General features: G+C 40.9%; 1 protein-coding gene across 1 annotated transcript in view; it reads right to left on the bottom strand.

The window, feature by feature from the left end:
- LOC136857063 (cytochrome P450 9e2-like) overlaps nucleotides 1-24,155 on the bottom strand; it is a 52,702-nt gene extending 28,547 nt beyond the window's left edge. The window contains exons 1-5 of the mRNA XM_067135433.2: nucleotides 24,075-24,155; nucleotides 14,522-14,917; nucleotides 11,606-11,746; nucleotides 3,827-4,029; nucleotides 1,309-1,513 (exon numbers count right to left, since the gene is read on the bottom strand). Of these exons, the coding sequence (XP_066991534.2) occupies nucleotides 1,309-1,513; nucleotides 3,827-4,029; nucleotides 11,606-11,746; nucleotides 14,522-14,909 (937 nt within the window). The 5' untranslated portion in view covers nucleotides 14,910-14,917; nucleotides 24,075-24,155. The remainder of the gene's footprint in view (nucleotides 1-1,308; nucleotides 1,514-3,826; nucleotides 4,030-11,605; nucleotides 11,747-14,521; nucleotides 14,918-24,074) is intronic.
- Between the last annotated feature and the right edge of the window lie 268 nt (nucleotides 24,156-24,423).

The following is a 24,423-nucleotide window of genomic DNA, read 5'->3' on the forward strand; positions in this document are numbered from 1 at the left end:
ACCTGTCAGCGACGAAGGTTTGAAGTAATATACGAAATTATTACTTTATGTTTATAGAAAAAGACAAATTATCTTGAAATCTTCAAATATTTTATATATTAAATCCATTGGACGAAATCCAATGAAATATCAAACCAGGAATCTAGTATTGTGTAGGTCCTTCTCTAGCTACGCAAAGTAAAGCAACTCGTCGTGGCATCTACTCTATAAGTGGAAGAAACCCCTGTGTAGAGATTCGGACCCATGCCGTTTCGATAGCAACCCACAGCATCCTGTTATTTGTAGGTGCAGAGTCTCGGTGTGAATGGGTCTCACCACCACGTCACATAAATGAACGACAGAGTTCATATCAGGCAAACGAGGTGGCTTCAGCAGTTTGAAACTCTCCGAAAAGCGCTTCGTACGAAGACTGGGGAATTTGGGCCCGATGACACGGTGGATTTTCCCGCAGGAATATTTCATCGTCATAGGGGTACGTGAGGTCCAAGGAGGGCTGAAAGTGGTCGCCACGCAGTTCACTGCAGCAATCACTGGTCAATGACCTGTTCAGGTGGATCAACGGGTCCAGTCCATGCTATACGAACGTACCAATACTACCAGCTTGTATGGTGCCTTGTTGACAACTGGGGTCCTGGTCCTATCATCAGCTCGAAATAACCATAACAGTGACTCAACGGACAAGCTACACGCTACTAGTCTTCCAGGACCCAATCAGCAACGTCACGCGCCCAGGTGAGGCGGTATTTACGGTGTTGTAGTGTTAACAAGGGAACTCTTGTAGGTCATAAGTTCCCATATTCTACTGACGTTAAAGAACGGTGCACTGGCCAGCTGGATATGCGCCTGGGACATCCTGATTTCGTGGATATGATTTGAGCCAATATGGCTTGTCTGTTGCCACGGACAAATCTAAGCAGACCCCGCAAATCGTGACCACTAAGCATCCGTGGTCAGCCACTGCGCTGTTATTGTGGGATGTAAATGCCTTTCATGAGGTATTTCAGATACACACGTGGCATCGTCGATGTAGGAATGTTAAAGACGTCCACACAACAATGGAGCGTTCCGTTCATCTGGACCCAGTTGCCATGCCCCGCTCGAAAGACGATAATTGAAGTCGCCTTGCAACGGCAGAAGCGGTGTTCACACTCACTGTCAGATCACACCTGGTAACGGTCTGGGCATTTCTAAGACGTCACGGTATGGTGTCACCACCGATTGTTACCTTTAAACACTGTTATAGTATGACTTTTGGCATGTCAGTATAAATATTAAAACTCTACCAATGTACGTCATGAATTTACTTACCTATTTTCTTGGCCTTGCCGCTTCCATTGACGAAGACATCACTCTCTTCGTGTTCGGCCTTCAGCTCCCCCTTACGTGCCTGCATCAACAAGTGGATCATGTCGGGGCGGACAATACCTTCCCTCTCTCGAGTGCTGATCGTCTGGTGGACCAGGTCACTGAAGAATTGTTTCTCCTCCTTTTGGAAGAAGCCTATTCTGAAAAACTGAAATATTGACAGAGACAAATGTGTAGGCGTTAACGTCTTCTCTTTAAAATATAATTCTGACATATTTCAGAAAAAGAAGAAGATTCTAAAAGTTTGAAATGAGTGCATTGTTGTCTTTTAAGCTGAAAGTCTAACAGATATGATAGCGAAAGTGGGTGACAAAAGCGAGATACAGTACAGGTTCATTTTGAAATGAAATCAATGGCTTGGTATTTCCTTATTTAATACAAATATCCTGGAAAAACAAACGTATAGTTTCATTATACCAACTCAGTTTGCCGTACAGGCTGTGTAGCTATGAGCTTGCATTCGGGAGGTGGGTTAGAACCCCCTCTTTGATTTTCTGTGGCTTTAAATCTTCACACCAGGCGGTACCTTCCTTCCTTCCTTCCTTCCTTCCTTCCTTCCTTCCTTCCTTCCTTCCTTCCTTCTCAGTACCAATAGTCGCCGAATAGTTAAACCATCGAAAAATATTCTTAATAAGACTTTTATATATCTCAGTATTCGGTCAGCAGTTCTCAGTGTTTGAACTAAGTGCTTCGGCCATCCTTCAATTGCAACTGCCACAGTGAATTCTTCTCATACGCCTCTTCTCTCTAAATTATCTCAAATTAACTAATAATAATAATAATAATAATAATAATAATAATAATAATAATAATAATACGTCCCACTAACTAATTTTAGGACTTTAGAGACGTTTACGTGCCAGTAAATCTATTGACACGAGGCTTGTGTAGTTCAACACCTTCAACTATCTCCAGATTAAACCAAATCGAACTCACCTACTTGAGCCCAGAAAGGCAGCACTCTACCGTCAAAACTGAGTGTCACTTAGGTCTACTGCTTCTTTTACACTCCGTAACTGAGTCCATTATTCTATTAGGTGGCCCATCCTGCGCCATTCGGCTTACACAATACTCCACAGAGGAATCAGTTCAAGCGCATAGTTTCATAATGTACACTAATGTCCATAAGTTAAGGGATCCTCCAGATCCACACAAAAGGGGCACGGTGATAACACGTGCACTAAAACATGGCCTGGCAACAATTTGACTCGTGACCCCAGTGTTTCTGATAAAAGGCATACCGAGCTCGATAGCTGCGGTCGCTTAAGTGCGGTCAGTATTCAGTATTCGGGAGATAGTAGGTTCGAATCCCATTTTCGGCAGCCCTGAAGGTGGTTTCCCATTTTCACACCAGGCAAATGCTGACCCTATACCTTAATTAAGGCCACGGCCGCTTCCTTCCCACTCCTAGCCCTTCCCTGTCCTATCGTCGCCATAAGACCTATCTGTGTCGGTGCGACGTAAAGCAACTAGCAAATATATATACAAGGCATATAGGAAAACCAAACATGGAGAATGGGTGGCACTGGCCGTGTGTGGTGTTCCTCCGACGGTGGCATACCGAACGTTAATAAGGTGTGCGATGACTTCGCACGCATCGCATGGCAATAGAGGATGCACAAGGAACGGCTCCTCGTACATCCCTACAGACAGCTCTCGTCACGGTACCACTAGGAAACACATGGAGTTTGTACGTGCTCCTAACATTGTGATAAGGAATGCGAATAATTTAAAAGGAGAGAAAGTGCGGATAAGAAGAAGACCGGATTTCACCCTCCCCTACTATCATATATCACGATATTCATTTCATCTCATTGCCTCCTCTGATGAGATTGACGTCAGGAAAAGCATCCGGTCATCAAAACCCGCCACGACAGATTCATCTCAACTCATACTCGATCCCGTAGAGAAACGGGAGAAGGGATGGACAAACAAACCTTCAAGAACACATTCAGATACTAAAATTAATTAGTATTATCATTATTAATATGTGCTATTGTGAATATCTTGTAATATTAGTAGCATCATTACATTTATTTACTTTATACGAGAGGAGACATAACGAGGAGAGGAATGAAACTTGTCATCCATGAACTAGACTCCTAACTAAACACAGACTGAACACTCAAGGAAAAGCAAGGCAGTGCAGCTTCCCTATCTGTACTACTAGCTTTCTACCTCATGTTTCCTTTGAGATAGTACGCAAGACTATGCGAAGCACAGCAAAAGTTTGGGGGTGAGGATTGCTGAGTGGGATAGTAAATAGCCCGCCTTCAGATCTGCTTTCCGTTCTCAAACATAAGAGCTAGCATTGCAGCCAGTGTTGTCCCACGCTTTACATACAATAGCAGCTACTTTTTATCACTAGAATGGTAGTAATTTCCCCAGAACTAGCCTAGTGTTAACGCGCCTTAGAAATTGACATTTAACTAGCATGGAGTCCTTGTGTATGAATTCTTACCTCCATCAGTTTGGGGAACATCATAAGTCCAATAAATTTGAAAAATTTTGTTCCAGAAAAATTGGTAAGCGTCTTGCCCATGGTATAGAAGTGGTTATTTTTCTCTTTCAAAGAGTCCACTTGTACTCCAAAAGCTGACGTAGCGATGACATCATTGGTGAAGCGCGTGAAGAGGTCCTTCATCTCCAGAACGTATGGTTTACCTGGAACAGGAGAAGACAAACGTAATGGGATAAAAATTACACTCACCTTCTTTGCATATGAAGGAAGCATAAGAAACGTGACTTGAAAATGGCGTGGATAATGGGTGAGAAATTGGTACCAGATATATTGTGAGCATTGTGCAACTAGTTGTTCAAATACCCATTGAACTCACCTCACATACTACTAGAAAAAACATGTCTCATTGAACACCGTAGTCAGAGAGCGGGGCTTTGCTTTCTCCCTCAAGCTTGCGGTGTTTTCTCTGATAATATGCAAAATATGTTGCACTAATAGCTTCAGGAAATACCATTGATATCGCTCTTCATAAACCCCTTTAAATAACGTCTAGGTATAAATTAAAATGGAAATAAAATTTGTGAAATGAAATATAGTACCCTTGCAAACGTTGAAGCGGCGGTAATCTGTTCTAGGGTTCTGCCGCGGCGCTCTGTAATAAAATATACTTACCGCTCGGAGACTCTCATCTGCTTGGGACGCGATCAGTCCGGGATTTTTCTTCGTAAGTTCATACATAAGGGAAGAAAAAATATACTACGGGTACTATTGATACTAAATGAGAATGGGCCAGATTAAATTTCTAATTCATTTATTATAAAGGTGAAATTAATTTATATTCCCAAAAGTTTAAGTGGACATCAAAATCATTAAATTTACTCAAATTGTAGAACAACAACCAATAGTTAGATTACGCCATAATCAACACTTCTCCGTATATCTCTTAACTAAATACTCTTACCAGATCACCATCAATTAAAACGATTAACTCATTTGAAATTATTTGGTAACACCAAAGGTGTGCAATGTAGATTAAATGATTGACGTAACGTTAGTTATATTTCATTTTAAAATGTCAAATACAGTAATCGTTACATAAGATAACTCTGAGCAGTGTTAAACTTATCTTTATTATTAGATTGAAGGTTATCCAAATTAAAATCATATGATAAAAGTTACACTGAAATGTATGAATCGAAACTCTTCCAATAAATGACAGAAATTTTCTGAGAACGCACCTCAGTTTGGGAGTTTACTGCTCCGTGCTATATTACTGTTATCTAAATTAGCATAAAAATACATATAGTCTCAACTGACCTTTCATGATCTGGTATCGGATGGATACTCAAACACAATTACATCCAATCATTGCATTACATAATCGACCTGAGCTGGATATGAACTGAATACGAGCTTACTACAGCCTGTATGATTTGTATATGCTAGGGGCTTTACGTCGCACCGACACAGATAGGTCTTAAGGCGACGATGGGATGGGAAAAGCCTAGGAGTTGGAAGGAAGCGGCCGTGGCGTTAATTAAGGTATAGCCCCAGCATTTGCCTGGTGTGAAAATGGGAAAACACGAAAAACCATCTTTAGGGCTGCCGATAGTGGGATTCGAACCTACTATCTAGACCAGACCATATTACTACTACTACTACTAATACTACTACTAAGTGAGCCTCTCCCTTAAGTATGCACACTGCTCATTCAAAACAGCGCATCAGAGTAGAGATCGAATAGCTGGAATACTATAATGAACCCGTGTGTTACGAACCAGCTGCATCAGAAAATGTATGAACCAGAGGAATGACATGGTAGAAAAGAAAGTTTTTTAACTCCCCAGCCATTTCCCGCCAATATTCAGTCAGGCTATTATACTCGGTACGCAGCAGTAATCCCATCTATCGGAGTTGAGATGCAGCGTAAGAGACAAAGAACATGACAACAACCAATGGTGAATGTATGTTGATCAATGTCATGCGCTTTCGATACTGTAGGCCTTCACATTTAGTTTTCTTCCGACTCTGAAATACCACTCTTATCACAGTCGGTACGGTAAAACTGTATCATAAGGGACCTTCGATGTTAGGCCCCTTAAAACATCAAGCATCATCATCATAATCGAAACTGTATAAAAGATAAATGATCGGAAATTGTATTCTCTATAACTTTTCGATAGGACCAATAACATAGGTATTTAAAAATTACATTTTAGGCACCTTCCCCTAAACTACAGTTTTATCCAGGATGAATAAAATTGTTTATATCTTAAACTATAGTATATTATTCCCCGACTCTATATGCCGATTTTCATTAAATTCTGTTGACACATTTTTTCGTGGCTCGGAGTTGATATGGACTTAGTAACAAAAATACAAATTTATGAGTATCTGTGTTATCATACCCGCTACGGTAAAAATGTATAAGACATAAATGTCGGAAATTTAATTCTATATAAATTAATTCTCTATAACTTTAGTTATGTAGTATTTATCGATACGACCACTAATAATATTAATATTTGAGAATTAAATTTTAGGCCTTCCACTAAACTACCATTTCGCTCAGCGTGAATGAAATTATTTATAGCCCAGATTGTAGAGGCTCACCCTCCGACTTTGAATACCAATTTTCAATGAGATAGGACCACTAATAACATAAATATTTGAAAATTAAAGTTTAGGTCTTCCCCTAAACTACCATTTCTATCAGCATGAATAAAATTATTTAGAGCCTAGATTGTAGCGACGTATTCCTCGACTTTGCATACCGATTTTCATTAAATTCTCTTTAGCCGTTTTCTAGTGATGCGTGTACATACATACAGACAGACAGACAGACAGACAGACAGACAGACAGACAGACAGACAGACAGACAGACAGACAGACAGACAGACAGACAGACAGACAGACAGACAGACAGACAGACAGACAGACAGACAGAAATTACGGTAAAGTAAAAAGAGCATTTCCTTGTTACTGTGGACATAACCGATACAGAAATGACTTTTTTTTTCAAATTCTGAGCAATGTACAGACAAAACTCTTATTTATTTATAGGAAACAGATTAGTGAAAGGGTATAGTTTTTGCCCTGGGACTCCCCACTATTCGCCTCCCCCCACCCCTCCGCACCGCCGAAAAAAGACGAAGAGTGTTCACGGATCACAGCTATCTGCGGCTTGGTCATTCCAGCTCTGGAATTCCAGCATAGTACTGTTCCTTAAAAGTGAGAAAGTGTGTGGTCTTTCATTTGATGGAGTATTTCATATGAAAGCATTGCTTTTAATCGCGCCATTCCTACTGACGTCATTGCAATGACCTATGTTCATTTATATATATAAAATAAGAGTTTTGTCTGTACATTGCTCAGAATTTGAAAAGCATTATATTTCTGAATCGGTCATGTCCATAGTAACAAGAAAATGTACTTTTTACTTTTCCGTAATTTCTTTCTGTATGTATGTATGTATGTATGTACACGCATCACTAGAAAACGGCTGAAGAGAATTTAATGAAAATCGGTATGTAAAGTCGGGGGATGAGCCGCTACAATCTAGGCTATAAATCATTTTATTCACGCTGAGTGAAATGGTAATTTAGGGCAAGGCCTAAATTTTATTATCGAATATTTATATTATTAGCGGTCCTATCGATAAATACTGTATAACTAAAGTTATATAGAATTAAATTTCCAATCAATTATGTCTTATACATTTTTACCGTACCGGCTCTGATAACACAGATATTAATGAATTTGCATTTTTGTTGCTAAGTCCATATCAGCGCCGAGCTACAAGAAAATGCGTTAACAGAATTTAATGAAAACCGCTATATAGAGTCAAGGAATAACAAACTACAGTCTAGGCTGTAAATAATTTTATTCGCCCGAGATGAAATGGTAGTTTAGGAGAAGGCGCCTAAAATTTAATTTTTAAATACCGGTACCTATATTATTGGTGCTATCGAAAAGTACTACATAACAAATGTTATAGACAACACAATTTCCGATCAGTTATGTTTCATTCTGTTTTACTGTACTGACCATGATAAGAGTGGTATTTCAGAAGGCCTACAATATCGAAAGCACATAACACTGATCAACAATAACTTTACATTGACCATTATTTGTTACTGATCAACAATAACTTTACATTGACCATTGTTTGTTGTGATTTCTTCGTTTCTTATGGTGCCGCTCAACTGCGATAGATGGGATTACTTCTGCGTACCGAGTATAACAGCCCGTCTGAACATTGGCGGGAAATAGCTGTGGAGTTGGAAAACTTTCTTCTTTAGCATGCCATTCCTCTGCTCCGTACATTTTCTGATACTGCAGGTACGTAAAACACTGGTTCATCATAGTATTCCAGCTATTCGATCCCTACTCTGACGCACTCTTTTGAATGAGCTGTGTGCACACTTACGGTAGAGGCTCACTTAGTAGTAGTAGTGGTAGTAGTAGCAGCAGTATGACCTGGTCTAGAATTACAATTTAAGTCTATTTCAAATTATAGCACCACAGTTCACTATATAACTCAAAAGTCAACCCTGAAAACAGCCGTTTCTTAAGAAAAGCTTCTTCCTCTTCAGTTTTATTAAATTCTACATTCATTTAATTCCAAATTACCAGTGAAGAGGGGGTTTCTCCTCCGGCTTAGAGGAAAAAATTGCCTCCAAGTCAGATTTTTCCGTTGCCAGTGTAGTGAATTGAGATTTTCCGACTTATCGGGTGCTCCTAGGAAACAGATTAGTGAAAGGGTATAGTTTTTGCCCTGGGACTCCCCACTATTCGCCTCCCCCCACCCCTCCGCACCGCCGAAAAAAGACGAAGAGTGTTCACGGATCACAGCTATCTGCGGCTTGGTCATTCCAGCTCTGGAATTCCAGCATAGTACTGTTCCTTAAAAGTGAGAAAGTGTGTGGTCTTTCATTTGATGGAGTATTTCATATGAAAGCATTGCTTTTAATCGCGCCATTCCTACTGACGTCATTGCAATGACCTATGTTCATTTCAGTTGGGAAAACCACTAAGACAGTATTTCTGAGGATGTAAAATGGCTGGTGGGGAGTGAGTGTCTGCCATTATAATGAGAACTCCCCAACCTGGTGATGACTGATGGTAGGCAAGCGGGCCTATCATTACAATGAAAATTCCCTAACACAGTCTTCATATGAGAAAAGACGTTTGGTGACTTCCCCGTCGCGTTTCTAAGGTAACGTTAGGAGTTATGCAATTTAATACAATCTTGCTCATAACGTATACACTGTCTAGCCTAGAATTCTGTATACAATGTAGAATTCCGTAGCGAAGCACGGGTACATCAGCTAGTTTTATATATATAGATTAAGGAACAGTACTGGCCAAATAAGATAAGATGAGGTAGACGATCGCTGAATGTAAGATTCCCGTATTGATTTAAAATGTATAAGCTAACGAAGGTGTAATGTTATGGAATGAGGATGTGCCCTCTAGACCAGGGATAGCAAACTTTTACCGACTAGGTTGTAAGTTAAGATCTTGTTTATCACTTTTACCGACTAGGTTGCTTGTTTATTACATTTACCGACTAGGTTGTAAGTTAAGATCTTGTTTATCACTTTTACCAACTAGGTTGTAAGTTAAGGTCTTGTTTACCACTTTTATCGACTAGGTTGTAAGTTAAGATCTTGTTTATCACTTTTTACTATCTACTGTGTCATCGTTTATTTTCCTTTACAATCATCATCAAACCCCTCACTTGACTTCGTTTAGGTATTAGACAGACATTAATGCCCGTCTCTGTGGTGTAGAGTGATTAGATGCCACTGCTGATAACCCGGGTAAGATTCCAGACTCTGCCACAAAATTTTAATACTGGAACCGAGTCCACTCAGCCCCGGGAGGTCAGCTGAGTAGAGGGTGTGTCGATTCCCACCTCAGCCATCCTCGAAGTGGTTTTCCGTGGTTTCCCACTTCTCCTTCAGGTAAATGCCGGGATGGCATCTAACTTACGGCCACGGCTGCTTCCTTCCCTCTTCCTTATCCATCCCTTCCGATCTTCTCATCCCTCCTCCCCTCAGAAGGCCCCTGGGGAGGTAATGGTCCTCCTTCTCATTTGTATCCCCCGACCCAAAAGTCTCATGCTCCAGGACACTGCCCTTGAGGCTGTAGAGGTAGGATCCCTCGCTGAGTCAGAGAAAAAAAATCCTGGAGGATAAACGGATTAAGAAAGAAAGAAAGAAAGAAAGAAAGAAATATTGCATTACTTATTAATCCATTCGACTGAATGTTTCAAAATTTTATTTTGCAAACATCACTGAAAATATTTTTAAAAAACAGGTACTTTTTAAGAACAAGGTATATTTTTTCTATAATCTAATAAAATTTTTAAAAAAATTCGGCCATACAGTTAATTAAGACATACTTCTTTATTAAACTGTAATGTTAAAACACGCTATTATCCTAGATTTTCGGCGTATTTATTCTTCTTCTTCTTCTTCTTCTTCTTTATCTCTTTAACCTCCGCGGTTGGTTTTTCCCTCGGACTCAGCGAGGGATCCCACCTCTACCACCTCAAGGGTACTGTCCTGGAGCTTCAGACTCTAGGTCGGGGGATACAACTGGGAAAGTTGACGAGTACCTCGCCCAGGCGGCCTCACCTTCTATGCTGAACAGGAGCATTGCGGGGTGATGGGAAGATTGGAAGCGATAGACAAGGAAGAGGGGAGGAAGCGGCCGTGGAGGAGAAGTGCGAAACCACGGAAAACCACTTCCAGGATGGCTGAGGTGGGAATCGGACCCATCTCTCCTCAGTTGACCTCCCGAGGCTGAGTGGACCCCCTTCTATCCCTCGTAACACTTTTCAAATTTCGTGGTAGAGACGGGAATCGAACCCGGGTCTCCGGGGTTAGCGACTAATCACACTAACCACTAGACCACAGAGGCGGACGGCGTATTTCTTACATGTTAAAACATTACAATATGTTGGTATGTTGTTTGACGTGCCACAGTAGTGGTGTTCTCGTGTCGTCTAGTGGTACGCGTGTCATAGGTTCGCTATCGTCTAGATCAGAGCCTCTCAGGGTGCATGCACTGTGCACGGTGCAAAAGACGACTTCGCTTGGTTGACCAGAGTACAGACCCCCCATTCCTCGATTTGGAGCAATAGCGCTTACTCTCTCTTTCCTCACGCCTGTCTCGCTCGCTCCCCTGTCTCCCTCTTCACCACTTGCTCCGTAGCGCTGAGTTGAGCCGAGTAGAGCCGAGCTTAGCCTAGCTTAGCCGAGTAGCCCAGAGACGAAGCATTGGTCCGAGCCAGCCGAGCGGGACCGATGCACAGTGCACGGAGCTCTTGCGCCTCGATTTGCACGCGTGAGATTTTGGGCGTTCGAGAGGCCCTGGTCTAGATGTTACAAGCAGCCTACGTTCGATAATTTGTGTAGTGCTGGTCGGTGTTTTCAGACAGGCATGTACTCAACACAGTCCCCGCACCGCACGTCAACCCTCTTCTTTTACAACTAGCTAACGCTTATCTATGGACGAGTTACATACGTCCCAATTCAACACAGGTGGACAGATGGGCCATGATCATTTTAGATATCATGCAAGCATTCTTCTATAGATGAAGTGGGGAAGTCACACAAAACTATTTTTAATAGCTCAAGGAGAGGATTTGAATTTTCTTCTTTATTCAGTTGTATGACCTGACGTTGAGTTCCTTAAATCACCCACCAGAATAACTGGATGACAAACAAGTACGATGATGGATAAAGTTACAAATTAGATTTTCTTACCTGGTTCCTGTTTGCTAATCTCCCTGTGAAGGTAATCTCCCAGCTGCTGCCCACACTGGTTCATTAAGTGAAACATGTTCTTCATTTTGCTGGATGTGAAGGCTGGACTTAGTGTTGCCCTCATGTCTCGCCATTTTTCTCCTAGAAGAAAAACGTGATTTATACTGGACGAAAATGAGACGTACCGTACTCTGATACCGTACAGTACAAGTCAGAAGCATAAGACAGTCATACAACATTAGATATAATCTATTTAAATAATAACAATAATAACAGAGTCATTTCCGAACAACGGATGCCCATAAATATATAATAAAATCTGGTGATTTCGTTAAGACATCACGACAGTGGTTCAGTTTTGATGCGGATTTGTAGCTCTCTGGAGATCCGTGCGGATCTTGTTTAGAGCCTGGATTTTTAAGCAGTAAAGCGTTAGAGTGTAAACTTATCTTTGTTGGTAGCATATGTCTTCCACCCCACACACTCGTTCCGCAGTGAAATCTGCATAAATATTAGGATACGGCCTATCAGCACACCTAAAAGCTAAGCAACTCTCTTAAATGTACAATGAGTGGCCAAAATTCATGGAAAGACATGGAATGTGATGTTGATAACGAGTTGCTCCTCCACGAGACCTAAAAACGGCGGTAATGCGATGAGTCATCGACTCTACAAGGTGTTGGAATCGCGCTGGAGGGATCTGGATCCACCCATCTTGCTCTGGTACCCACAATTGCTCTTGTGTAGTTCGTGCGGGGTTCATGGAGCGTACACCAGCATTCTGGAGGACCAATCCATGGTCTTAACTTTACTGGAGTGCTCCTCCAACCACCTGCGTTCTACCAGAGAGCGGTGAAATGGCGCATTGTCCTGTTAAAATACGGCATCTCCATCAGGGTTCTCTAGGGCCAGAAAGCGATGCAGATGGTCTAAAAGAACGTCCACATAAGGTGCACCTGTCAGCTCTCCCTGTAGCCGGACATTGGGTCCTAACTGCGAGCATGGGAAAACCGCCCAGACCAGAACCGAGCCACCTCCCACCCGGACACAACCCTGTTAATACGCAGGATCCACAGCGTCATGGGACATATCCCACACTCTCACGCGCCCATCACTCGATACAACTGGAACCGGGATTTATCGAACTATATCACACGCCGCCACTGCTCCATGGCCCATTGCTGATGTTCGCGGGCCCATGCACGTCATTGAGCTCTGTGTCGAGGTGTCAGCAAAGGGCCACGACATGCCGTGCAGTTGCCTTCTTGAAGTCCTGGTAGAAATGGGTTCCTGACTCCCAACATTCAACTGGGTGGTGATCTGACTCACAGCAGCCTATCGAGCGTCCAGTATGGTTCTGCGGAGGTGACGTGATATCCGTTCGTTAAACACCTGTGGTCTTCCCGTCCGGCGGTTTACGCGGGTGGTAACTTTCTCTCTGCCATAAGTTACTGAAGATCCACCCTCGACACTGTTGACCACTAAAACCCGTATTCGCATGTAATCTCCGCAATGCTATGACCCATGTGCCGTGCGCCATGATCATTCCACGTTCAAAGCCGGTTGACTCGTGACGTGTTGCTATCTTCACGACATTGGTGTCTGTGACGGACTGCCCAGCTACGCCGCAGCTTGCCGCAAGGCTCAAGGGTCATACACGGCACATTTTTTAATCGAACCCCTCTTCTGGCCTCTATTATGGTTTATTTCCTTATTATATTCCTATCTCATGAATGTTAAGCCACTGGAAATAAAGTTGCGTCTGAAATATATGTGATTTTCGTGTAAGTACACTCATGTCCATAACTTAAGGAATCTTCCAGGACCACGGATAAACATGGCAACAGAATTGTTTAACCTCCTAAATTAATAAAATCCTTACGCAAATTACTTATAAATACGCAGCTTTGATGTAATTTGCTTTCCGCTGTCTCTAATTCCAGTTTAAGGACGTCGTTATTTTTCCTTTCGTCATCTGTTTTTATCTTTCTATTCCTTCAATCAGGGCCATAGTGTTATCACAGACCTGGGTAGGTGGAGTGGCTGGAGGAGATAGTGAACTTGCAATAGTCGTGTTATGTTCTGAATCTTTTAATAATTCGTCAGCCATTTTCCTAATGACCCTCCTTTGCTTCCTTCCTAATCTATCATGAGACACTTGTTCTATGCTACGCTAAATACCCAAATTTCTAGAGGGAACAGCATCTTCGTTAAGCACACGTTTCGGAGGAAGCCATAACAATGTGCCCTTTAGATCACTTTAAAAATCGCTATCATAAAAATGTTCGGATCACACCGGGCGTGAATCTGCGTTCCACTTTCAATCAGGCCTAGATCTTTGGATACACTTCTTCATTAGTTCCTCATTTTTAAGGAAACTGATTTATATAGGTATATTTGGAGGGGTCTTCCCTGGTTTTCACCCAGCTGTCAATGAACACAGCAACCGTACACTCCATACCAGGCATGTTCATATGCAACCCGAGACAAATCAGTTCAGTTCAAACATAATACTGGCATAAAAAGCAGCTATTAACCACAAGGACCAGTCATAGAAAGCACCACGAAACTATAAAATTAAAACTGCAACTCACGTGCACATATTAAAGAAACTCACACAGTACTCACATACAGTATTATTGCTCAGACTTTTAGCGAGACTGGCGGTCAAGGTTACTAACATTGGCGGTGGGTAACTGGGTGACGTCATAACCGAACGTAGCCAAAGCCCTCCGAACGCAAAAACCCCTGTTCTGGGCAACCTGTTATATACTAAACTTGTAATGGTACGAACTCTAATATTTCCTGTTTAGTCATATTGTATCGCTTTGGATAAGCCTCTTCAGGTCGTTAAAATAACATATATCTTGGAAATCGATAGAATAATAATTGAATATCTCACTGACGTTCACTTACCTCTCAGGGCAAACAAATTCTTGGTAAATAAGGAGTCGGCCTTTTCGTTGAATGTTTGTTGATGGTCAGTGAAGAACTCAAAGTCTTTGACAGCGATCCGTTTGATTAGTTCTGGATCCTTAACCATCACAATGGGCTCTCGGAACTGAAAGACTCCTACAAAAGGTTCCTCTTCAAACTCTTTGCAGATATCCTCTATCACGTAGACGATGGACTTGTATTTGAACACCATGGCTGCCATTGATCCCAAGAAGGGCAAAGGTTTATGGTTTTTGATGCCTTTGCTTTTGAAATGGTTATAACTCCATGTCCCGTACTTGTAGAGCACGAAGAGGAGAAGGGTACCTCCCAGCGCCCACTCTGTGAGACTTAGACTCAGCAGGTCCATAGTTTAATCTGGAACAAATTTGGCTGTTAGTTTATACAGACTATCTAGTATTGTGATCTAACATTATTAAAAACAAAAATAATCATTTTATCGGCAAATGCATTAAATTAACTTCCACCATAACTCAAGCCGTGCTCTTACGTGTGGTAATATTGCCCACCTGTTAACTGGTAGGCTTGCTGCAAGCCAATGGCTAACACACACACGATCCTTCTAGACTTTATTCATCAAATAAATAAAAGAAAATGTACAGGGGCTGTCGAAATCAGAGCTTCTGATCTTTCACGTCAAGATTACATCGGACGGGTGTTGTATGAGTGTTAGAAATATATTTCTTTTCTGGATGGACTTTCTTCTTGCGAATGTTGTGAAATGACACAATTTCCAGCCCCTCGCCCGACTGGCTAAAGCGCAGCGATAGGTCATGGGGCCAAGCTCTCTGCTGACTCGGTAGACGCGTGGGTTCTCACCGTCGGGTGTCCTTGAAATGGTTTTCCATGTTTTCCCATTTTCAACACCAGTCAAATGCTGGGACGGTACCTTCTGACAGTCCACAGCCACTTCCTTCGACACCCTTGCCCAGTTTCATTCATCTTCATCCATTCCATCTCTCATTCCGACGTGCAGGTCACCCTCGGGAGTCGATTTTAAAGACCTGCACACGGCCTCTCAGGAGGTCACACGAAAAAATCGGTCATTTAAAAATCCATACATTTTTACCATAAAAATGAATTTAAATTATATTCTTGCTCATTATGCCATCTACGAGCCTTATGATGGTTTATTATGGTGTAATACTTTACGTTGATATTAGCAATTCAATGTTATGGGAATAGATTCAAATTTTAGTATAATTTTTACTGAAAAATGCAAGTTTCCAGGCCAGTGGCAGCACCATGGAGACAAAGAAACCTGCATTGGTAGTATGCACGATTTTTTGCGTGTGGAGTTTTTGTGTTTAACTTTTCAAAAACTATTTTAGTGCACTATGAGAAACAGGTAGTGACGCAACAAAATGGAACTATTTATGAACATATTATCAACATATATAACGCACCTGAACTACTTTTTCCTTAGCGTCCCCATCTTGCCCCCCCTTCCCCTATATATGCATCAGTTAATACATAACAGACAAATACTCATATTAGGTAATAACAAATAAGAGCGTCTGAAGTTTTCTTTCCTTGCTGTTTGATGTATCACTCATTTTGTACTGTCAATAGAAAATTTTCAGAGAACTTATGCAGACAGGTATCAAAATCTCTTATAAAATCTTGTGTCTGAAGATCCAGTACTCTCTTTCCTCTTCAGATATTACTCTGACTCCATGATTCTGGATCTTGTCTTTCAGTTGCTGTATTTCTCTTCAGGTACGTTGACAAATATGGGTACGTACTGGGCCATGGCCAACTCGAAATTCCGGCCTGCTGCACATGACAGTTCCATAGTGATGACGTCAACCTTTTAGTGCATTGTATGGAGGTACGAGTCTTGTTCTCGTGGTGGTTTGGTAGCACGTTGTTGTTATTTCAACGTTATTAGAGGTGTTTCCATGTGCCAACTGTATGAAAACGCATCAGTAAAAGACGTATTTTCAGCAATGGTATGTGTTAAATACTATAGCTTAATAATTTCAGCAGCCTAGTGTTAGGAAGTATTCCTAGGTTATGTGATAGGATAGGTGAATTCACTGAGCTATTATGAATTTTAAGTACTCTAACGCTTATTATTTAATTATTATTATTATTATTATTATTATTATTATTATTATTATTATTATTATTATTATTATTATTATTATTATTATTATTATTATTATTATGTGTTAGTGTAGTGTATACTCCTTTTTGCAAAACGGGACGAAGGCGTAGTGTGCCTGGATGTACATCCAATTACCGTTCAAACAAGGAGGTGGCTACCTCAACATTTTCGTTTCCTGGGGATAAGGAGAAGCGAGCTAAACGGATTCATGCTATACACCGAGCTAATTTTGATCCCAGTATATGCCTGTGTCTGTATCAAACATTTTTCCAAAAATCAGATTATTCGTGTTGACACTGCAAAAAGATCAGACTGTTCAGTTTTAACTGTGCCTAGGGTAAAGCCAAAATTAACTGACGATGCTGTGACAGCTATATTTCCTGGGTAACCGTCATTACATTTCTCAACCGACATCTGCGAAATGAAAACCGCCAGAAGAAAGGAGAGAGGGTAATTTGCAAAATGACCTTCAAGACTATGTGCTCAAATAAGTGTAATATAATGTCATTTTAGACAGCAACAGTTTGTCTAGTGACCATTATACTATTTTTAATTTGTTGTGGAGAGCTACACGTTAACTGAGACCTAGGCACCTGATTCAATGATGCATTTTTAAACAGTAGAAATCGTAGGGATGTTTCTTTCAATATTTTAATAATGAAAGTTGAAGAACCTGGTCATTTCTGTGACAAGTGTGGGTGTGTGCAGTAGAGTTAATAAGTGCTGTGGCCAATATCTATCATATCACTGCAGATATTTTTTCTAACAGTTATTCATAAATAATTATACCACTATGTGCTCAAATAAGTGTACTATAATTACATTTTACAGACAGCAACAGTTTGCCAAGTGACCGTCATACTACTTTTCAAATTGTGGAAATCTACACATTAACTCAGACCTTGATATCTGATTCAAAGGTGCATTTTTAGTGGAAATCGTAGGGATATTTCTTTCAATGTTTTGATAATGAAAGTTGAAAAACCTGTGACAAGTGTGGGTATGTGCTGCTGAGTTAATGAGTGTTGTGACCAAGATCTGTGATATTTTGGGAAATATTTTCTTTAACAGTTATTCATAAATAATTAACAAAATCATGTGCTCAAACAAGTATAAAAGTTTTGAGTGAAAATAATTCACCTAGTCACCATTAGCGTACAGTCCAGGTGAGGACCCTTCAGTCGAACATTTTACGATATGTAACAGACCCTATACTACCTTGAGTGCATATATTTGTCGTATGTATTCTTTTGATAGTGTTTTTTCGATGTTATGTGTTTATAGGCTTATTATTGCATTTCCCTTGCCACATTGTGAGAAAAAGTATCGTATCATCACAACTATTGGTAGCAGGCCTCTATATATCAAGATGGCCGTGACTGGGCACGGTATCGTCCGTCAATTTACGAAATATTAGAGTCAGATTTATAATTTATTAGGCCTACTACCCGTATGTTTTCAGTTCTCATCACTTTTAATATTACCCCTGTGGGTGGGGCACGCAGACGAAGAATACAACCGCGATATCCCCTGCCTGTCGTAAGAGGCGACTAAAAGGGGCGACCAAGGGATGATGACATTAGAACCATGACGCTATTTGTGCTTAGTACCATTACATGAGAAACAACATGGGTGGACGTTACTTGCATTTAGTACCACCATGTGAGGAACACCATGAATCTACGTTACCAGTGAGTAGTCCCTTTATGTGAGGAACACCACAGTTCTGTGGTTAATAGGGTCTACGATCGTGTGTATTCCACCGCCCAGGCGGCCTCACCTGGTATGCCGAACAGGGGCCTTATGGAGGGGATGGAAGCGACCGTGGCCTTAAGTTAGGTTCCATCCCGGCATTTGTCGGGAGGAGAAGTGGGAAAACACGAAAAACTACTTCAAGGATGTCTGTGATGGGAATCAAACTCAGTTGACTCAGGCTGAGTGGACCCCGTTGGAGTCCTCGTACCACTTTTCAAATTTCGTGGCAGAGCCGGGAATCGAACCACCCGGGCCTCCGGAAGTGGCAGCAAATCAGACTAACCACTACACCACAGAGGCAGCCTATTTTCGACTCATCCATTGTTAATACATAAATCATCGAACACGAGGAATAGCACAGAGAACCATAGACAGGGAGATATCTGGGGTCAACAAAACAAGGAGAGAGGTGAAATCAATAGCAACACAGGAATTTCGCCGGGGACATGGATAGAGTACTACTCCTCCTTCCCAGTTGTATCCGCGACTAAATGTCTCACGCTCCTTGAGGCGGTATAGGTGAAATCCTTCGTTGAGTCCGAGGGAAAATCCAACCCTGGAGTGTAAACGGATTGAAAAAGAATGAGTCTCTGAGAAGCCTTTTACAACACGTTCGATTAATGAAAATTTAATATTTAAATTTAAGAAAAAAAGAAAACAAAATTATATTCACACGTTCAATCCAGAAACTTACAGTAAAACTGCTTGGCTCTCAGATACATCATGTTATTGAAATATTGCTTGGTTCCTATAATGTGACCCCACTACCGAAGCCGGCTTTTACCCACAGCTTCTACAATCGAGTTAATTTCTAACTTAGCCTTATTGCGAGTGCCCTCGTCATATTTTTCCCTCCTGTTTGTCCTACCACTCATTCTTTCAACTTCTATGTCTTTAAGATATTCAAAGTCTACCGAACGTCCAGTATCGGCTCGTGAAGTTTAATATGAGAAAACGTTTCTACCTTTCTCTTTCCACAACAGCATTTGATAGGGTGGATCATGGGAGACTACTGGAAAAAATGAGTGCAATTGGACTAGACAAAAGAGTGACTGTATGGGTTGCTATATTTCTAGAAAATAGATCTCAGAGAATTAGAGTAGGTGAAGCTTTATCTGACCCTGTAATAATTAAGAGGGGAATTCCTCAAGGCAGTATTATCGGACCTTTACGTTTTCTTATATATATAAACGATATGAGTAAAGGAGTGGAATCGGAGGTAGGGCTTTTTGCGGATGATGTTATTCTCTATAAAGTGATAAATAAGTTACAAGATTGTAAGCAACTGCAACGTGACCTCGAAAATGTTGTGAGATGGACAGCAGGCAATGGTATGTTGATAAACGGGGTTAAAAGTCAGGTTGTGAGTTTCACAAATAGAAAAAGTCCTCTCAGTTTGAATTACTGCGTTGATGGGGTGAAAGTTCCTTTTGGGGATCATTGTAAGTATCTAGGTGTTAATATAAGGAAAGATCTTCACTGGAGTAATCACATAAATGGGATTGTAAATAAAGGGTACAGATCTCTGTACATGGTTATGAGGGTGTTTAGGGGTTGTAGTAAGGATGTAAAGGAGAGGACATATAAGTCCCTGTAAGACCCCAACTAGAGTATGGTTCCAGTGTATGGGACCCTCACCAGGATTATCTGATTCAAGAACTGGAAAAAGTCCAAAGAAAAGCAGCTCGATTTGTTCTGGATGATTTCCGACCTAAGAGTAGCGTTACAAAAATGTTGCAATGTTTGGGTTGGGAAGAATTGAGAGAAAGAAGACGAGCTGCTCGACTAAGTGGTATGTTCCGAGCTGTCAGCGGAGAGATGGCGTGGAATGACATTAGTAGACGAATAAGTTTGAATGGCGTTTATAAAAGTAGTAAAGATTACAATATGAAGATAAAGTTGGAATTCAAGAGGACAAACTGGGGCAAATATTCATTTAAAGGAAGGGGAGTTAGGGATTGGAATAACTTACCAAGGGAGATGTTCAATAAATTTCCAATTTCTTTGAAATCATTTAGGAAAAGGCTAGGAAAGCAACAGATAGGGAATCTGCCACCTGGACGACTGCCCTAAATGCAGATCAGTATTGTTTGATTGATTGATTGATTGATTGATTGATTGATTGATTGATTGATTGATTGATTGATTGATTGATTGATTGATTGATTGATTGATTGATAAATTCAGACTCGGATAATGCAAGTTTAAAACACACAACTATATATTTACACATGCAACTATAAACATTAAAATACAATACGTCAAAACACACCTGAGCTTACTTTATCATTACTGTTTATGTGAGATCCACACTTCCTCCTTTAGCTGTAGCAAATCTCTGTCATAGCCAGCGCATTTTTACTTCTCAGTTGCCGTTGGACTTCTTAAGAATGTCTTCCTACCTTTCTCTTTCCACAACAGGGCAGCGGTAAAGAAGTAGGGGACTGGAAATAATAATGATATTGCATTGAAAATTACTCACATGTGTTTAGGACTCCATTTTGAATATTATTATGTCCCGAAATGCAGCATTATTAGTGATTTTCTGCGTAATATTGGTAATAATTGCACACAAGAAGTAGGAGGATATATTTATGATAGCCATCTTTGTTTCCAAAGATGTTATAGTATAGACTGGTTACTTTGACTTTACAACAAAGCAAATAATTTCAGATAGGTGAGGAGAAGCATGGAAGTTACAATGCAAACCATATATGTTACAACATAAAGCATGGATGTTACAACTCCTCTAATTTAATAGCTGTAATTTATCTTTGCAAATTCAGGCCAACCTCTGTCATGAGAACAGTGGGCCCCACACTCCCTTCGAGAGGCTCTTAACTATCGCCGCGGCGCATACTGCCCGCACGTCAAGACAAAAGTATAATTTAGTGGCTCTAACATATCTTTGCAAAATCCAGGCCAAGCTCTGTCATGAGAACAGTGGCCCCCTTCGGGGGCCACACTCCCTTCGAGAGGCTCTAGACTATCGCCGCGGCGCATACTGCCCGCACGGCAAGAAAAAATATAATTTAGTAGCTGTAACATATCTTTGCAAAATCCAGGCCAAGCTCTGTCAGAAGAACAGTGGCCCCCTTCGGGGGCCACACTCCCTTCGAGAGGCTCTAAACTATCGCCGCGGCGCATACTGCCCGCACGGCAAGACAAAAGTATAATTTAGTGGCTCTAACCTATCTTTGCAAAATCCAGGCCAAGCTCTGTCATGACAATAACATATTTGCATTGTAACTTCCATGCTTTATGTTGCAACATCCATGCTTTCTATTGTAACATCCATGCTTTGCATTGTAACTACCATGCTACCATGCTTTCCATTGTCAAAGTAACCAGTCTATTCCATAACATCTCTGGAAACAAACAAAGATGGCTATCATGAACACATCTTTATACTTAGTATGTGCAATTATTACCAATATTACCGACAAAATCACTAAGAATGCCACATTTCGGGACCTAATAATATTCAAAATGGAGTCCTGAACACAAGTGAGTAATTTTCAATGCAATATTATTATTATTTCCAGTCCCCTACTTCTTTACCGGAGCCCACAACAGTCGTATGGTTATAGTGTTATTTTCAACCATCGCACACTGGAAAATATAAGTCAGTGAACTGTGTAACTTTCTTTCTTCCAGGGAAATAACTGCTATCCTTCTCGGTCACAGTTTGCTTGTGACCGAAGCTCCTTCATTACAGCAGGCCTCTTCTCCACTCAACATAGCCAACGACAACATTTAGAGACCATGTACTTTGCTACGGTCATATGGGATTTGCGACCTGGAGCTGATATAAAAGATTTTGCTCTCTATTCTCAAGCCAGATTTATCAGTTTAGAATTAGTAGTCACCGTCCTTATGAGTGTAAAACTTGTGTCCTGTGTATAATGTATTGAGATGTAAAAATGTAAAATATTAATTAATATTGAGAGGGCACGGGACCGTGTGACCTAATGGTCCGGCCGCCACTGTGAACGTCACTCAAGTATAGCAAAGTCTGTATTGTGCCGATTGATTCTCATTGATTGATTATCATCCGAGAGCTCACTTATTTCATACCGAATGTCGTTAATGGCAACTGTAGGCTACATGCTTTGCTCTTATTGTAATATTGTATTTCACGAGAATACACCTCCAGAATACTTGAGATAACCTACCTGTTCTATTCTAGCATTAAGTCAGAGATTGTCAATAAGAGATACAAACATTGCTAACCTTGTAGACTGATGCTGTTCTTGTAAATAGCTTGCAGCGCGACCCGACCTTCACCGTCACGTACATGGTGGGGAGAAAAATGGAGACACGCTCAATTGGTGAAGCACGTAATTTGTGCCAGTTCCCGTGATCTGCCGCCATGTTATGAAATTAGCACACGCATCTGATACAATGTTTTTCTGCGTAACATCAAAAACCTACAAAGGTAGGAACCGGTTTGAATTGACGTCACCTAAGTCTTTAAATACTGTTTATAAGTTAAATATGAATGAACTGATTAATTAATATTTTGGTAACTGACTATGGAGCTAAGGAATATCCTGCTGAAGAATGTGAGACGAGTTCAATACCCTCCTCACGTATTACGATTCCGTCGTAAGGGAGAAATGAGGTGAAACAATCAGCACAATACAATTCGCTAACCGATTGCTGGAAGCCTCCCTAAACAGCAAAACTTGGAGGTCTAAGTTAGATGGCCTTTCCTCAAATGGATCCACAAGGCGAGCTGATGTTGTTGTAATTGACTGGTGATTGTTCCCAGTATAAGATTTGAGGAAAATGGACAGCGACCTCTATTAGTGTGCGATCAGAAGAATTCTTTATATGAACCGTGCCCTGACGACCTCAGGAAGAAGTATAGGATTAGAACGTGGGAAATCATTGAGCATGCGACTGGTGCTAGAGGGACTATTCCTAGGGAGACGTTGCACTTTCTTATAATAAAAAGAATATTCTGCACATCATCATCGCTAGACCCTTTGTATTCCTGACCTGAAATGCCATGTGTGGGATTTTCTTTTTTCAATGTGTTGTATGTTGGGTATTCAGCCCGAAGGCTGATTTGATCCTCCACAGCTCCGCCAACAGCTGCCATAAACAGCGTAGGCGTCAATGAAGAGGCATACTAGGGAAATGAGGCGTGAGGTAGTTTCCCGTTGCTTTCCACACCGAGCCAGAAGTTGCTATTACATATCAGTCTGCCAAGCCCACTGAAATGCATGCATCAACTGACCCTATGAGCGATATTTTCACACCATTCATAACAGGGTCTGGCTGCATAAGAGTGGTATTACTAGCATCGCTCATACCTCAGTCACGTTCATATTGTCAAAGCCAAGGATGAGACTGAGACAGGTCAATGAAAGTAACAAATTTATTCTAGCCCATACCATAAGATATAGTGCACTATAAACAATACATCTCGCCAGCAAAGGCATCTTTCTTCAATAACATCAGAAAGAGAAATTCCATCTGATGGTTGAGAATTTCAATCTTAAATCATAATTTGAACCCCGCTTGCATCTAATTAAAGTAATAGATAAAATTAATTAAACATTGCTCATACGAGTCTTGAAATGGAGAAGACAATGATTAGTCTGCCCTGAATTACTACTCATAGGTATAAACACAGCTTACCTTGTACACTGATGCTGTTCTTCTGACAGTGTGTGTAGCGCGACGTCCAGACTTATGTAACTACTGTAGATTGGAGTGGGGAGATACGACGAGACAAGAGCAATTGGTAAAATGCGTTACTGGACTATCTCTTGAGATAAAACGTCGTAGACACAACTGATGAAATGTTCTCCTGCTTAACGTCAGAGAGGCAGGTAAGAAACAGTTTGAAAGGAATGCTTAATCAAGATGGTGATATGTTCAAGGACAGTCTTAAAAAGCCATTTGTCTACCTCCTTGTGTGAAAGGTCAACAACATGGCCTTTTGTTCAGATCTCTTTCTATGATTTGTTGACGATGAAATAGGAAA

The sequence above is a fragment of the Anabrus simplex genome, chromosome 1, assembly GCF_040414725.1.
Source record: "Anabrus simplex isolate iqAnaSimp1 chromosome 1, ASM4041472v1, whole genome shotgun sequence".
NCBI lineage: Eukaryota > Metazoa > Arthropoda > Insecta > Orthoptera > Tettigoniidae > Anabrus > Anabrus simplex.